Consider the following 17507-nt stretch of genomic DNA (forward strand, 5'->3'; position numbering starts at 1 on the left):
CACTTCCTTGAGTCCCATTTTCTCATCTCTAAAACATGGAAAACAAAATGTGCCCTCAAATTCACAGTTGATGATCAGGATCAAATGAAATAAAGTATGTGAAAGTAAAGAATAAACTGTAAAGCATTATTCTAATACAGGTAATACTTAGTACTTAATGATAAAATATAAACATAAGATAGTCTATTTACAAAGTCTAATATTTATATACCTTAAATGTTTGAAGAGGTGACAGAGTAGTTTTATTTTAGATTTGTTTATTTATCCCCGCCCCCACCCCCATCTCTTGGGCTCACTGTTCTCTGCGTCCATTTACTTCAGCTTCTCTGCTTGTCTTCTCTTCTCATCTTCTCATTACAAGGCATCGGGAACGGATCCTGGGACCTTCTGTTGTGGGAGAGAGGCTCTCAATTGCTCGAGCCATATTAGCTCCCTGGTTTGTTGTGTCTTTTGCTGTCTCTTCTTTGTGTCTCTTTTTTATTGCATCATGATGTTGTGCCAGCTCTCTGTGCCAGCAAGCTCGCTTTTACCAGGAGGCCCCAGGAACCAAACCTGAGACCCTCCATATGGTAGATGGGAGCCCAAATGCCACATCCGCTTCCCATGTAGATTTGAATTAAATTAGAGGTAGCTTTTTGGAAGAGGAAAATCTTGAATGAACCTCATTTCTGGTCATAGTTGGAGAATGGGCCTATTTTGCTGTTTGTGCTTTATTTCTGATGCACGTCTTTGTTGTGAGAGAAATCGGGTATTTCACACATTCTTCAGATTACTTCAAAATATTACGTTATATAAAGTTAAATTTGGAAAGGGTTCAAAATAAAACTTGTGATATCTCAGAACATTTGTTAGACCTGAACAGAATCTTTGAGATGATCTTTTACAGACTAAGAAACAGAAGAGTAGAGAAATTAAATGACTTGTTTTGAGTTGTCAGAGCTATGAAATTGCAGGGCCAAAACTCAGGTTGTTTGTTCTACACCATGTAGGTGCTAGAGCAACTTCTGGCTATACACCAGTGAATTCAGTCGCTGCATGTTGACATACTCAGACTGATTTGGGAACTGTGCTTAGCGTAGGAGGGGAAAGGAGAAGTGTTAAGAAGATCGCTGCAAAATAAGATGTGGGTTTGGGGGAAACCTTAGCTCCAGCCAGGGAAAAAGAATTTTGCATCCTTCCCAGGCTGTGGCACTCACTGGTAATTCTCTCCCCATCCCCCCACTCCCTGCCATTCTTTAAAGCTAGGCTGTTACCATTCCTAGACTGGTCATAAACTTTTGCCTGCCTTTGCAGTTCTGGGATAAGGGCGAGATTCCTTCTCATCTCTTATCAGTAGGCGAAAGAACAGCTCCTTCTGGAAAATGAAAATTCTCCAAAGGCAAACCCTCAATCAGACCGAGAAAATGCGGGCCGTAGGACCAAGTTTCTGTTGGAGACCATGAAAACACCCCTCCTCCTCCTAGTTCCTTCAACACCTGATTGAGTGAACTTTCTTCTTTTCCCACAACCCCAGGGAACTGTCCTGAGCCATCGCTATTAAGAGCTTCATCGCCATTAACTAGGTCATTCTTCCAGGTGAATGGAGATGGGTTGCCTCGGGAATTTAATTTCTCGCCCTACCACCAGTCTCTAGTTCTCCTCTCCCCTCTTTCTCGTCTCTTCCCTGGAGGACCGGGCTGAGGCATTCGCGTGCCCTGGGGCTCATCGCCTGCTTGGAATTCGGGTTTGTTGCCCTGGAAGAGGATGCGGTGGCGGAGAGCGGAGGTGGCCAGGGTTGGTACCTCGTTCTCTCTCAGTTGACCAGAGTTCGTTTGGCCTATGAAGACGCTTGCCTTTCGCGGGTCCACGCCACCTCCTTCCTCAGGTCCTACCTCCCGGGAGGGGGCTTCGAAGGCCGGGAGGCAGGCTGGCAGACTGCGGGCTCCCGGAGACTCCTTCCCGGCTCCAGACGACCGCGGTCTCCCAGCTTCCCCCCGCAGCTCCCAGGCGCCGCCACCTTCCCTAGCAGGGGCTGCTGGATGACGGCGCCGTCACTGGTTGGATTGGAGCTGGCGGCTCAGACGGGGCACTGGGGGTGGGAGAGTGAGGGAGGGAGAGTGTGGGAAAGGGGGAGGTCAGTGCTGGGCGGGCGCTCCAGGGACCCAGCGCTGCCCGCTCCACCAGCAGGAGCAGCAGCCCCACCAGCAGCCGCCGCAGCCACAGCGGCCACATCAGCGCCAGCTAGCGCGAGGTTCGCATCTCCGCGCGGCGGAGAGCAGAGGGGCGGCGGCGCCCGCCGGAGCTCGCCCGAGCCAAGCGCGCAGCCGGGCCGCCGCCGCCGCCTCGCAGATGCCATCACAGCAACAAAGAGCTAGCTGAGCTGAGAGCGACGGCGAGAGCTCGCCTGGAAGTCACGGCGCCGGCTCCCGGCGCTGGGCTGCTGTTGGAGGAAGCCCGTGGGGGGTCTGGGGGAGGGGAGGGGACAGAAGATGGCCAGAAAGAGAGAGCTCCCCAGCATCAAGGGTGAGTCCCCCTTCCTCCCCACCTCGCCCCATCCCACCTCCCGCCTGCGGTCCTACCCTCGAGCGGGCTTGTTTACATCTAGGCTTGGCCAAGTGGAAGGGTGCCTGCGGAGGCAGAGTTTGTCTTCTCCCAGAGGGGGAGGGGGCAAAGGCGGGGGTGGGTGGGTAGGGAGGATCTTAGCACTGCTGCGCCGCCCCTGTCCTCCTGAGACACTGACATGAGTTTGTCCCTTTATTTTGTAACCTAGGGAAACCTGGGGACTCTCCTGTCCCACCCCCACCCCTTTCCCTACTCCTGGAGCTTGGATAGCTGTTGCACCTTTCTCCCCTCAGAGCAGTGGGGAGAGAAGCGACTCTTGGCTCCTGTGCACTTTGGAAATCTAGCATCGCATTCTTCTTGGAACCGGGCTCTTTGTAGTGTGTGTGGAGAAAAGCAGAATGAGTGAGAGAGCGGGAGATAGAGAACCGCCCCGCCCCTTTATCCCTGGGGTGACAAGTTCTGCATCCATTTCTCTAACCTCTGTCCTCGGGACGAGAGTGGAACTGTCTGGTTCTTCTTTATCTTGATAGTCAAGGGGACTGGCTACAGGCGGGTCCTTGCAGGAGGCTCTCCTCTCCCCGAACTGTCGAGGCAGGGAAATGACCCCAGTTGAGCCGTCCCTCTGTTGCTCCGTTCCAAGCAGAGCTTATAAAGTTGGAAAGTTCAGGGGGGCGAAGCGATGGTAGGGAGGAAAGAAGGAAGATCTTGTTGCTGTGTTGACTTAAAGCATCGCAGCGCGGACCAGGACAGAATCCGGGAGGGAGCCTCCTGGACGGCGTTCTGCCATCAGATGTCCAGGGACTAACAGAGCCGGAAGCGCTAGGAGCAGGTGCACCTTACGCAGCGCCCACTGGTAGAGGTCGCCGCTGGCCTGCTCCCTCACTCTCTCTGGGAACCAGCAGTGCCTGATAGGTTGTCTGCAGCACTGCGGAGAAGTGAAAGCTGGCTCAGTACCATGCCAGATGAGGAGGAATGCTGGACATGGGTGAACTGGACCTGGGGGTGGGGGGTGGGGTGGAGAGGAGGAAAGGGAGGCGTTTGAAGTTGAATTTCAACCCTGTGGAGTGATGGTCCCGGAGGCGGAGACTTGCAAGGTTGGCTTACATAAAATAGGACCTTGACTCTGAGATGGGAGGGGGCGTGTTACTGAATATATCCCCTTGGTCTATTGGAAAGCGCTGGGCTTTGACATGTTGTTCTCTCCGCCCCCCCCCCCCTCCGGCCCCCCCAAGTCTTGCTTGTGAAAGCTTGGCTTCACTCTAGAGGTCACTAGGGAGACACAACTTTATCTTGGTGCTTCAGTCTTCCTTTTTAATTACTCCAGAGTACTCACATCACTTATTGGAAAGGATTTAAAACAATGATTATTAATATTTTAAAATGTTACCACAAATCACTCAAGATTTTTTATTTGGAACTATAGCATATGTATAATAATTTTAAAGAATGAATTTGCTTTAAAAATATTACAATCCCTGTAAAACAAAAGAGGCCTTACACCTCTGATTTTCTTTTCCTAATGAATCAGCATGTCTCTAGAGGTAGGAGGGTAAAGGAAGAATGAGAATATAGTCATCTATGAACAATTTCTTCACCTTACTATAATGTCAAAGAATTAGTCTAATCCAAGATTGACAAGGTGCATTGGTTGCACTTTTGGTTCGCTCTTTTTTTATGGAACCATATGGCACAATGAGCGAAACAGAAGAATTGGTTTTCAGCACTACTGATGTGGCTATCCATTGGTAGGAATACATTTCTTACCCTCCCCACACCTTGCAGATTGTAAATGGTTCATAAAAATGTAGAAAATTTTACAGTTTTACAGTCTATGCTAGGTGAAGACTATTTTACCCTGGAAATTAATATCTTGGTAGAAGCATAAGAAGATACAAAGGATATCAAATTAATGATAATTGAGCTATTATAAGAGATTTGAGTTTTAAAAAAATGAAAAACATCCTCCTCTCTACCCCACCCCCCAAAAAGTTTTTCTTCTGTATCCCAAGATGGGATTGTATGTATTTTCTTAAATAAGTTAAATTTGATGAAATAATTGGAGAATAGTTGATAATAGAGTTTTGTCACTAAGTGTTAACAGTTACCCTGGAAGGGTTTTCCCAGGACACATGGTTTGAAGAAATTTGTAATTCTTTACAAAATAAGGTTTTCTCAAATACATGTTTTTCTTAAAAGGAAAATTGTTATTTAGCTACTATTTACTTGTGGGGTTTTTTTTTTTCCTCTCTACTAATGTTAAGGATTTTTTTTTAGCCAGTTTATTTAATATTTCTTAGAAGAAAAGATACTGAGATAAACTATCTTTGAGGAAGGATAGTCTCACTTTAGCAAAGCAGGATTGGTTGTATTTTATAGAAAACATAAGCAACCTTAGGGAGTTGTAATCCATTGACTTGCCTCAATTTTGCCGTTTAGAAGGAAGGCTCTACGATAGCACCTACCTGCTGGTATGCTGAACTGCTCTCTGATGTTTCTAAGCTACAACCAAGTAGACTGGAACTGCCTGGGAGAAAACCAAATTGCTAGATTTTTATAAATTTTATTTTTGGCAGGCTGCTGGGATGAACTTTGCTGGATAATAAGCTGTAGGTTTACCAATATTCCATGCTGTGTTGGTTATCCTCTTATGTGAGCTGCTTCTCTGCTTAGCTACAGTGCATGTGGGAAGAGATCATTCGTTGGAGCTTGTGACAGGCAAGTTGCTTATTGGCTTCTGAAGTCCTAGCAATAGAGACTACATATCTAGAATAGATGAAAATTGGGGGTGGGGAAATGCAGTTTCTTAACGTTGACAGAAGAATTAGATGATTTGGCAGTATTTCCCAACAGGTACTAGCATTCATTTGTGGCACCTTATCAAAGGACTGCTTTTCAATAAGACAAATAGAATCTATCAATTAAATATTTGAAAAGTCTTTAATAAAAAATGCTTTTGCCCATGATCAACAAAAGTATTATAAACACAGGTTATATTGGTTATGATATTAATACCCTTCTACTTTTCCAATATTAGTACAAGAAGGATTTCTTATTCAATTCCTTAAGCTTAAAGTTGCTTGGATTCATCCATCCATTCATTCATTCATTCATTCAATATATATTTATTGAGCACCAAATATGTACTAGGTTCTGTGCAAAACATGAGAGATACAATGATGAGCATGACAGACATTGAGGAGTACATTAGGTGGGAGCCTGGAACAGACAGGTAAACAAATAAGTGAACAAGAAAATTTCACATAGGGATTAATATCATGAAGAAAATAAAACAGGATCATGTGCTGGAAAGTGATTGTGGAGTTACTTTAGAATGTCTGAAGAGGTGACATTTAAGATGGCAACCAAATGCGTAATTTACATGCCAAGAACTGGAACATAGCATTGCAGGCCTAGGGCAGGAATAAGGTTGCATCTAAGCATGGTCAAGGACAGAAGACCAGGCCAGTTTGGCTGAAGTGCAGTACATGAGGTAAAGACAGATAGGAAGAGCCAGATCTTGTTGGCCATGAAAAGGAGAATAGAATTTAAGTACAATGGGAAGCATTGGATATTCATTAGATGTTCAGGGTTATACTCCTTATCTGTGACGATTTCAGGTAGAGTTGCTTTCCTATATCAGTTCCTTAGCCAAGTGGGATGATTCAAAGGACTTACTTTTGTAAAAGGTCTAGTTATACTCAAATATCCCCTTTCCCTATTCACTAAAATGTCTAAAATATTTTGAGCTAAGAAGTTGATAGGTCTCTGCTTAAAAATCAAATAATTCTAGAAAGAATGAGGACTAATATGAACATTTTAGGAAAGATTTTCAGATTAGTCATCTATCAAGCCCCCAAAGCAAATAAGTCACAGAAAAACATATTTATTGATAAAAGTGGAGATTATAAAGGATCTGGAACATGGCTGTTCAGTAGGTGGAATGTGGAAGGCGGCATGAGGGGCTCCTAGGTAACAGAGAGGGGCTCATGAAAGGCAAAGTGTTGTGATGGGGAAGGGGAAAGTTTCTAAGACAACATTAACCAATTAATGATTTTGCTAAGAGAAGTGGAAGCCTGATGTGAAAGTGTTCCAAAAAAACCACTCTAATTCAAACACAAGGGAAGTTCAAATCAGGATACCTATATGCTTTTGACTGATTTTTTTGTTTTGCTTGTGAAGGATTTCTAACAGTAAAAACACATGGGCTTTAAAAGATCTCTTTGATTTTACTTAATCATTCTTAGGTTGTTCTTAAGGATTACAGATCTCACAGATGAAAATAACATGAAAGAATTAATGATAGAAACTACCAGTTTAGAGGTAGCTGCCTTATAGCTAGTTTGCAGGGAAATTATGCTTTTGAGTCTCAGATCGTACTTTGGAAATGTTGGCAGGGGGAAAATGGAGTCTGTTGGATGATTTTCCTTTCTTCAAAAATTTGTGACTAGAAGGTGCTATGATATAGAGGGAAGGTATAAATAATAATTATTTTAAAGCTCTCTACTGCCTACTCCCTTCCCCAAACTGCCTGCTTCTTTGGTAAGGATTAATAATGAAAAATATACTGAGAATTTTTGTAGCTTTGGACTTTGTTCACTCCTCTTCCCCTCTTTCTTTGTACTCCATGAATTGGTGTTCCTTGTGCCTCTTTTGAGGTTAGAAAGACTGGTAGTAGCTCAGAGATTATGTAACTAAGAATGGTATCTGGCCGTTAGTGATACGTAACACAATGTGTTTATGACATCAGCTTTTTTCATAATAATGAGAATCATAGCTTGCTAGAGTTGAAAGGAAGGCTCAGTGTTTATACAGTTATTGGAGGAATGGTAAAGTAAAAGGTGAGTGATGCTGTTAAACTTGAATAATCTATCTCTATAAGGAATTTGGTTAAGTTTACTATTTGGAAACACTTATTCTATATAAGTCAAGAACTTATATATGTATAAAATAGAGCTCAGTTCCCAATTTATATTCAGACTTCACTCTTTATACATGTGAATATAGTGACATCTGCATTTTACATATGAAGAAATTGAAACACAAAAACATCAGGTGCTTTCTTGAGGTCTAAGAGTAAATTATGCACTATGGATAGAGGCAGAGCCAAGTCCAGTGATTCTCTTTCCTTTGTCTACATCCACTATTTTTTAAATCAATTTTCTTCCCTATCAAGTCTAACATAGATAGATCATCAACTTTTTCCCCTGCTGAATGAAGAGGATGATATATCTTATACTTTCCCCAGAAGTGTCAAAAATGTAATGTTTGTGATGACTTTCAAAATTACAAATATGTTGCCAACACAAAGTAGGTTAACTGCTCACAGATGCTAAGGTGATATTGTTTAGAAGCATTTGGACTCTCTAGAGAAGAGACAAGACAAGATGAACAAATGTTCTCACTTTCTGAAGTAATATAGGCAGGGAAAGATGCATCTGCATCAAACTCTGAGGTGGATTATTTTGCAGTTCATGTGGCAAGGCATTTGACTGTTGGTAGCAGGCCTCCAAGATTGCCCTCAGTATTCCTCATGTCCTTGGTAATCACGCCCCTGTGTACTCCTCTCCCACACTGAATCAGGGCTGACCTCTGTGACCAACAGTGTAGTAGTAGGCTAATTCACATAGAGAAGACATTGTGACTTCTGCCTTGCTCTCGTGTACCCTTCACTTTCTGTATTGCTCACTCTCAGAGAAGCCAGCAGTCATATTGTGAAAACACTCTAGTACCCATGTAGAGAAGCCCATGTGGGGAAGAACTGAAGCCTCCTGTTAAAAGCCAGCACCATTTTGCCAGCCACGTGAATGACCTTAGCTAACTTGGAAATGGATCTTCCCAGTCAAGCCTTTGATATCTCTAGCCCCAGCCAACATCTGACTGAGCTTCATGAGAAACCCTAATCCAGGACTGCCCAATCAAACTTCTTCTAGATTCTAAAATCACGGAATCTATAAGAAATAATAAACATTTATTGTTGTCTTAAGCCATTAAATTTTGGGGAAAATTTGTTACACAGCATTAGATAATGAATACATCTGTGGACCATTATTTTCACACTGATGCAAAAATGCTAGGGAAGAGGCTACTGAAAAACAGGATAAATTAGAAACATTATAGCAGGAAGAAGTAAATATGTGTAAAAGAATGTTGGTTTGTGTTTTTTTAAATCCACTATAATGGGATTAATCTACTTATTTATACAGTTACTATAGAGTTTCTAGCTATAACTTATCTGCCTCTGCAGGCTCCAGAGAATAAAAGGAATACTCTAATTCACAATTTTTTTTCCCTAGTCTCAGCATAAGCCTTAATTCCCAACCCTCTTTCCTACTTTAGTGATTGACCTGAAAATCTAGAAGAAAACCTGAAGTCGCCTTTTCTTGTTTCCCTTCAGCTTGTTGTAAGCAGCTTGTTTCTTCCTCTATCCCTTCTGATTTTTTCTGATACCCATCCTAGCCCCCATGGTTCACTTAGTTTAAAAAGTACCTTCCAAACAGAAATACCATGAAACTAAAAATCAAGGAGATAAAGGAAACACAAAAGCCCTGAAATCCCTCCAACAGCCCAAGACTTCACAGTCCCCAAACTAAAGACAAAAGGTCCCTTTAAATCTAAAATCTTCCAATAAAAACCTCCCTTACACTTAAATTTATCAACTCCTTCTTACCAAGGAGTCCCATTGTCTTCCCAGTCTTTCATGTATAACTGAACAGTGAAAAAAAGGATAAAGAAAAAAAAAAGTCTGCTATCCCTTCTACTTCAGGGTGGGGTATTAGTCCATTTCATTTCATTCATTCATTAACAAATATTAATTGAAAATTTACTCTGTGCTAAACACGATTCTGTGCCTGAGATACATTAGAGACCAAAATGGAACCATCATGAAGTTTCCATTCTAGATAGGGAAGATGGTAAACAGGGAAATAATAAATAAATTGCCCATATTAAAAACCAAAAACTTCTGTGAGAAGCAGAAAAAGTGAAGCTTGATAAGAGGGGTCTGGACTGCTGGCAGATGGGATGATGGGAGAGGTCCAACTGTAAATATTAATAGTGTAGTTAGGGCATTGAAAAGGTAATATTGAAGGAGGTGAGATGGCCATCTGTGGCAGGAGATGAGCCTTCCATAAAAGAGAAACCAGAGCAACGACCCTAAGGTGAGAGTACACCTGGCATATTTGATAAACAGAAAGGAGGCCAGTATAGCTGAGTTGAATGAGTGAGAATAGAAGTTGGAAGGGAGGTCAGAAAGATGAGGGAGGACCTGGCAATGTTAGGCACTTTAGGCAATTTAAAGGACTTTGACTTTTACCCAAGTTAAATGGGTACCATTGTAGGTTTTGACAAAGGAGTAATATCATCTGACATATTTTAAAAGATTCATTATAGTTACTGTGTTGAGAATATCCTGTAGGGACAAAGATAGAGGTTGGGAGACCAGTAAGTAGTCTTTTGCAGTCACTGAGTTGAGAGATGATAGTGACCTCAATCAGGGTGGTTGCAGTGGAGGGCATGAGAAATAGAAGAATTATAAATATCTTTTGAAAGTGGAGCTAATATGATTTCTTGAAGCAGCAGGATGTGGAGTGTGAGAGAAAGATACAAGTTATAGATGATTTCAGTGGTCTTGACTGAGCAACTAACAGGATGGAGATGCCACCAACTCATCAGAAGACTGGGAATGGAGCACATATAGGATGAAAGATCATAACTTCAGTATGGACCTATTTGGGTTTGAAATAGTTATTTGATATCAAAGTGGAGATGACAAGTAGGAAGTTGGATATAAGAGTCTGAAGTTTGGGTGAGAGGTCTGGGCTGAAGATAGGAATTTAGGGATCACCAGCCCATAAGTGGTATTTATTAAAACTTTAGACAAGGGGAAGAGGATGTGGCTCAAGTGACTGGGCTTCTGCCTATTAAATGGGAGGTCCTGGGTTTAGTTCCTGGTGCCTCCTGGAGAAGGCAAGCTGGTGTGATGGGCAGGCACGGTGAGCTGATACAAGATGATGCAACAAAGAGACACAAAGAAGAAAGATGATGAGAGACACAACAAACCAGGGAGCTGAGGCGTCTCAAGTGACTGAGCGCCACTCTCCCACATGGGAAGTCCCAGATTCGGTTCCCAGTGCCTCCTAAAAAGAAGACAAGCAGACGCAGAGAGCACACAGCGAATGGACACAAGAGCAGACAACGACCGCAAACAAAAAGGGATGAGGGGAGAAGAAATAAAGAAATCTTTAAAAAAAAACAAAACTTTAGACAGGATGAGATACTTAGTGAATAAGTGCAGACTGAGAGAAGAGATATGAGTTCAGGGTTTCTCCATTATTAAGAGGTAGGAGAGAAGAGGATGAACCAGTAAAGAAGATTGAAAAGGAACACCTGTTGAGTAAGGGAGCATTTTAGCTAGTGTGGGGTCCTTGAGCCAAGGAAGAAAGTGTATCAAGGAGGAGAATGATCAGCTGTGCCTCCTGCGGCTAATAGGCCAAGTAAGGTTAGGACTGAGAAATGACTACTAGATTTACTCATGTGCAGATCACTGATGATCTTGACAAGGACAGTTTTGATGTAGTGGAGAGAGTGATGGTCTGAATGGAATAGGTTTAGAAAGAAAAGGAGAAGAATTAGACAGTGAGCACAGTCAACTCACTTGAGGGTTTTTTCTGTAAAGGGAGCTATGGCTTGGAGTGGAGTGGGTAGAGTCAAGGAAAGATTTGTTGTTGTTTTCCAATATGGGAGAATAGTAGCAGATATTGTCCCTAGTGTGCTGTTTGCTTTTTGAGGTGGTTTTTAGCCTTTCCCTGACTATTTTAAGTTTTAGCTTTTCTTGACAGTTTCCTGAGGCGGTAAGAATGAATTATTATAGAATGGTTTTAAAACTTAAATTGTGTTTCTTTTTTATATTTTATTTTTTAAAATATATTATGTTTAAAATAATTACAGTATTTAAAAAGGTATAAAAATGAACTTTTGAACAAAATATTTCATAAAATATGTTAGTATTGGATTTCCCACAATAAGAGAAATTGCCAGGGAGAAAAGTTGCTAGTCATCATGTGGCTGGCTTTAGCAATCCATTCTTTAAGTTGGGAAACAGAAAGAACTAAAGAAAAAAATTTAAAATATTCTGCATGGGGCTACCTGTCTCAACTGGGGGCAATTTTACAACCTCTAGAGACTTTTGGTTGTCATGACTGGGGTGGTGCTACTGGCATCTAGTGGGTAGAGGCCAGCGATGCTGCTAAACATCCTGTAATGCACAGGACAGCCCCTCACAAGAAAGAACTGTCTGTTCCAACTGGTCAGTAGTGCTGAGATTGAGAAACTCTGGGCTGGCCATATTGTTACTCCATTCTTCCAGAGAGGAGTTAGAAAGCTACTTCTGATAAAGGAATCCAGTAGAATTTGCTTTACCCATCCCATTACTTTGTCTTTAGGCAAGGGACAGCTTTTGAACAAATAATTTGATTTCAAATTAAAAGACAGATATTTATTTTCTTTATCTTTGTTTGTTTGGTTTTTTTTTTTTTGTCCCCTCTCCTTTCTCTTCTTGTGCTGGTTTTCCCATTATATATTAAGTTTTATAAACTTGATAAACTTTGATTGTTTCCCATTGGGGCCCATGACATTAAAGGAACATTAAAGTGAATGTAAAAAATCATTAGTTCAGTTGAGGACCCACAGTTACATATTGTTGATTTCTATTCTGCAGCTGTCTGAGCATTTTATCTAAGAAAGATCAAGAACATGGTGATTTCTTAAGCTCTGATTTTATAGCTCTAATATGAAAGGATGGGCTACCTTTCAACTCTCTGTGGCTTCTTTTTTGCCATTAGGACTTTAGAGGAGAGGTATACTCTTGATAACCCCAGCTTCAAGAGATGTTTTGTCTGACAAGGAAGGCAATTCTCTGAGGGAATCAGGGCTGGTCCTGAATACTTGTTGAGTAATAAATTTCTTGTAGGATCAAAAAATTAAAATCAAGTTTAAAAGAAGCAATTTACCATATAATTTAATGCCTTTTTAACACTGGAAGGGTAGGTTCTTTATGTAAATTTTATAAATCATTGGATTGTGTTTCAGTATTAAAACCCAAAGATTAAAAATAAGATTTAAAAATATTTTATTAAAATTTTATTAAAACGTTTATTGTCACTCTAAGTCTGCATTACAAAAATTCAAAAGCTATTTCAGACTTAGCCTATGATTATATATATTATGTGGATATAGGTTTAAAAATATCAACTCACAAAATTTTAAAAATGGTTAAAGCTACTTACTAGATGTTCATGCTTCACAAATTCTAGTATTAGAAGTATCTTTCACTTTGAATTAAGCTCTTTTTTTCTTTTTATTCACTGTTCTTAGCCTTTTATTCACACTTCTTTTGTTTGGCTCCAAAGAATGTCATCACATTCTTTTCCCATGACAATGACATTGATTCTGCTGATTTAGCACCTTTACTTCCGTGAAAGAGTATCAGTGACTAAAGAAGGACCATTATGTTGTTAAAAAAATATATCTTTGGTCATAAAATAAATGTGTCCGAGAGTATTTTAGCTGTACGAGATAGGATGGACTTGAATCCTTAAAGAATAATTTTGGAATATACCCCTCTCCCTATTCTTCTTAATCTCTAAGAAATTCTTGCATTGACATGTATTACTTTGTAAAACTTTATAGAAACTGCATTGATAATTACCAAACTCCCCATTTTCAAATTTTTTGGCAGAAGTAAGAGGTAGAAAAGTATACTAATTCGAAATAATGATTCACTAAGGAAGTCTTTGAGGCAGAAATTGGTATACCTTTTAGGTAATTGCTTATAGGACTGGAGTTGTTCTTGAAATTTTAGAATTTTTTTCCATTATTTGTTTCCTTTCTTTAAGTAGATTCTCTTTACTGAAATTTTATGCTTCGTCTTATATTCCTGGAAATTGGGTTTTTGTATGTATTGAGATAGAAGATCTAGGCTAGAGAACTGTCATAGTTAGGACAGTGGCTCAGGAAATTATCGTGAAGATCACAGGCTGGGAAGGGTGTGAGATGGTATCCTTGAATTACTTATGTGTGGTGGGGGCTATTTGTTAAGGATTTCCTGAATAAATATGCAGTTCTTTCATTCCTTTAGATAGTGCTAACACTTTTTCTTTAATTAAGCCAGACACTGAGATAACTCTTCACCCAGCCTGTGTTATTTTAGCCCCCATAAAAGTACTTTCATTGATTTGTACTTAGGTGTTATAACTGAAATTGAGAAATATTATAAGAAACATTTGTTTGCTACAGATGCAAGAAAAAGAAGGTCCTCACACTTTCTTCTGTCTTGTTGTCACAGCCAAGATTAAATGGGGAAATAAGGGAAATTCTAAAAACATGGGGAAGGGGAAATAATCTTTGCAATTCAGAAATAAAGTTAAAACAGCAAATAGCCTTTTTACTCCAACAAAATGAAACAAAACAAAACAAATCACTCTTTCTTATAATACCTTTTCCTATGCACTGACTGGCATTGAGAAGTAAGAGAAACAGCCTTGTGGAAACTTGACATTGTATTAAGTTCAAGGATGTTATTTCTTGTGCTGATCATTATTTTACTCGGTATCTGCATTAAGAGAACATGTTGGAAAGGTTACTGTGAACTGTTACTAGCCAATGATGGCAATGTAGGTCATAGAAATTATTTCTCCCACTTTGGGTAGAGAGCTAGGAAGCTCAGAGCCAAATTTCAGCTCACTTTTTGCTCAAAACTATGGAATTGTAAGTCATGCACAATGACTTCATTTAGTTTTTTCATATCCTTCATTTAGTTTTTCATATCATTCTTATCCTTATTCTTCCCCCCATTGTTTTTCTTTATAAACTTACTTTATAGTGTTACAAGTATTTTTATAAACTACTTTAAAACTGGTTTGAAGCAAAATGAATTGTAAACAAATACTGGGTAAGTTTAAATTCATAGAGGTTAAATAATCTGCTGAAAATTATAAACTAATAATTTGCGGAGCTAGTATTTAAACCTAAATCTAGCCCTAAACAATTTTGTGCAAACAATATAGCACTGGGAAAAAAAAGGGAAAACAAGTGATCTTACTATTTTAACCCAACTTTTCCTCCCTCATTTGCAGGTTACCATCTAGTTCCAATATAATTTTCCATACTTGCATTTTTACTTAACTGCATCTTTATCCAGTTTTGGCTGTTGCACAAGCCAAAAATCTGGAGTCATCCTTGACTCCATCTTCCTCCCTCAAATCCTCATTTCCAGGCCTCTTCTCAACCCTGATTAAATCAGTCACTACTGTTGTTCCTAAATATCTACTTTTTCCCTATCTCCACTGCCACAGATTTAATTCAACACTCATTAGTAGTATGGATTAGAACCACCTATGCACTAACTGGTGGTCTTTCTTGGTTAGATTTCCTTCAATTTATTTTTCATTCTATAGCAAATATGGTACTCCTAAAAGGCAAATCTTGCCATTTTACATCCCTAAATCCTACAATGGCTCTCTACCACTACACAAAGCAAAGTAAAAATTCCTCAGCAAGGTGTAAAGGATCTTAGGATCTGACCCAAGATGACATTTTCAGCTTTGTCTCTCACTACTTCCCCATTCCACCCTAAACTTAATGATCCCATCACCCTAAAAACTGGGTACTACCCACATTCTTTCTTACTTCTCTGCCTGTATGATGCTGTTTTTGTTGTTTTTCTTGTTGTTTTTGTAATGCTGAAGATTCCTATTTATCCTTTGAGATTCAGCTGAAATGTCACTTTTTCTGTAAAATTTCCCCATCATCTCTCATGTCCTGTCCCTACAGGTAGAGTTGTTAAACACTTCCTGTTGTTACTCCCAAAACCTCTTGCACATACCTCTATTGGAACACTTACTCTACTTCAGATGTTGAGTTTACATATCCATCTTCTTTCTCAGTCCTCTTGTGGGCTTTCGCCTTACCTCTGTCCTGAAGCAAAAAGAACCAAAATACCGACAGGAAATCAATCAGTGGCTCAATGTCCTACAGTCGAAGTGTAACTTTAGTCTACTTCCACCACCCATTGTTCTGGTGACACTATCAGGCAGTTTCAGACCAGTCAATTGGTGCTTTGGTGCCTGAGAGAATGATGCCCTATTCCCAAGCCAGTCAGCTGGAAACTTCATCTCTTTCCTAAGGCACTTCCAATGTTTTTCTCTGCATCTTGGATTAATTTTTTTGCATCAAATATGACTCTATATCTGTTGTCATGTGCCTGGAATTGGACTTGAGTTTTGTGGGGTTGCAACAGAAGGGGATGCCCCCTCAATGCCATGTGCCTATTTGCCATCCACTTCTCTTTGCGCTCCTCTAGAGGCTATTCTTTTCATCCACTACAAGGCTATGAGCTCCTAGAGGGTCCTGATTGTGTGATGTGTATCCTTTTATCCCAAATGTTGAGTAAAATTATGAGCACATCACAGATACTAAATAAATATTTATTGAATGAACCAAGTATATATAATCTCTATATTTTATACATTCTTTATAATTTTAATTTTAATGATTTGATAATGTTCTATTGCATTACTTTAATATAACTGGCATACTTAACAGAATTTTCCACATTTTTTTTCTGTAAATATAACCCTTCAATGAATATCTTAAAATTTTTGTTTTTCCCAACTGTGTTGAAATCCTATTTAGAATAAAGAAGTACCTGAGACTAAAAGTTGTGTGGGCTGATATATGGGGGAAGTGTATTTGTTATTAAATATATCCAGGGACTTGTACTGACAGCATGTTAGAAGATTTGGTGTTAATCTTAGTTCTAAATCTTAATAGCATTGTCTAGAAAAATGTTACAAATTCTCAGAAAGTTATTCTATGGATAGTATATATACCAATAGATTGAGTTCTATGAAAAAAGGTACAGAAGTGATACTAAATTATTTCCCTTTAACTTAAGGTTTAGATTTCAAATATCTTTCACTTTTCTTTCTGTTCTATACTTCTTTTCTTGGTGGTAAATTTTCACATGAATATAAAATTAAGCTGTAAACTTGAAAGTAGAGGTTATGAAATCTTCCTCATGGTGCCTAACACTTAGTAAGTGTTCAGCCATTATTTGTTGAATGAAAATATGCCTGGATTTTAAAATGCAGTTCCTTTAAAATTAACACATGTGAATAGAATAATCACTGGTGCTGATCACTAAACTGAACCCAGATACAGCTCAGGTTGGGTATTGCTTCTTCCTGTAGCAGGAAGACTTTCCATACCATGCTGAATAATCCATAAAGTGAATGTATTTCTGGACAGTCAGGAATTGACTACTATTTTCCTCAAGATTGCAAATAGGGAACTATTCAACTCATGAAAAGTTTATTTTATTAAGAAGAGTTGGTTCCATTATCCACAGGGAAGAAGTACCTTCTGGGCCTTTGAATGTTTCTGAAACATTTTTGTATACTTTGGACCAAAAAATTCTGATTTAAAAATATAGACAATGGGTAGAGGTAATTGTAAATAAAGTGTTAAAGGATACCCTTAGGTAATGTCTATTCCAGAGAATATATCATTGTTATCTGGGGATAGATTGAGTTAGTTCCTAATAAACAACGTTTCCATGTTTGGACCATTTTAAATCTCATTATTCTAGAAGTATATCTGAAATACCTACAGAGATTCCCTCCCTCCCTCCTTTCTTTCCTTCCTTCCAGTTATTTTCTCATTTTGGGCTAACAAGTAATTTATTGAAATTGGCTTCATTAAAAACTATATCTGTAATGCCAGTTATATTTTTAAGAATGGTCAAAACTGATTTATATATAGTGTTCAACCTTATATGTTTCACTGAAAATCTGGGGCAAAATATTATCCCTTGAAAAACCAATCTTATATTCAGGTTGTTATTTTGTGGATTTAATACTCAATTCCTTTTTACTAAAATGATAAAAAATTACCATGTTCCTTCTGTTTCT

At 39.5% G+C, this 17507-nt stretch overlaps 1 protein-coding gene across 7 annotated transcripts in view; it reads left to right on the top strand.

The window, feature by feature from the left end:
* The first annotated feature begins 1505 nt into the window (after positions 1-1505).
* Positions 1506-17507, top strand: part of SLC44A5 (solute carrier family 44 member 5) — a 398293-nt gene continuing 382291 nt past the window's right edge. For 2 of the 7 annotated variants that reach the window (XM_058303355.1, XM_058303356.1), the window contains exon 1: positions 2091-2502. In XM_058303355.1, the coding sequence (XP_058159338.1) occupies positions 2469-2502 (34 nt within the window). In that variant the 5' untranslated portion in view covers positions 2091-2468. Of the gene's footprint in view, positions 2503-7309; positions 7380-17507 lie in introns of those variants that run through there. The other 5 variants (XM_004482913.3, XM_058303353.1, XM_004482912.3 and 2 more) reach the window with 5 other exon arrangements.

Source organism: Dasypus novemcinctus, chromosome 9, assembly GCF_030445035.2.
Source record: "Dasypus novemcinctus isolate mDasNov1 chromosome 9, mDasNov1.1.hap2, whole genome shotgun sequence".
Classification (NCBI taxonomy): Eukaryota; Metazoa; Chordata; class Mammalia; order Cingulata; family Dasypodidae; genus Dasypus; species Dasypus novemcinctus.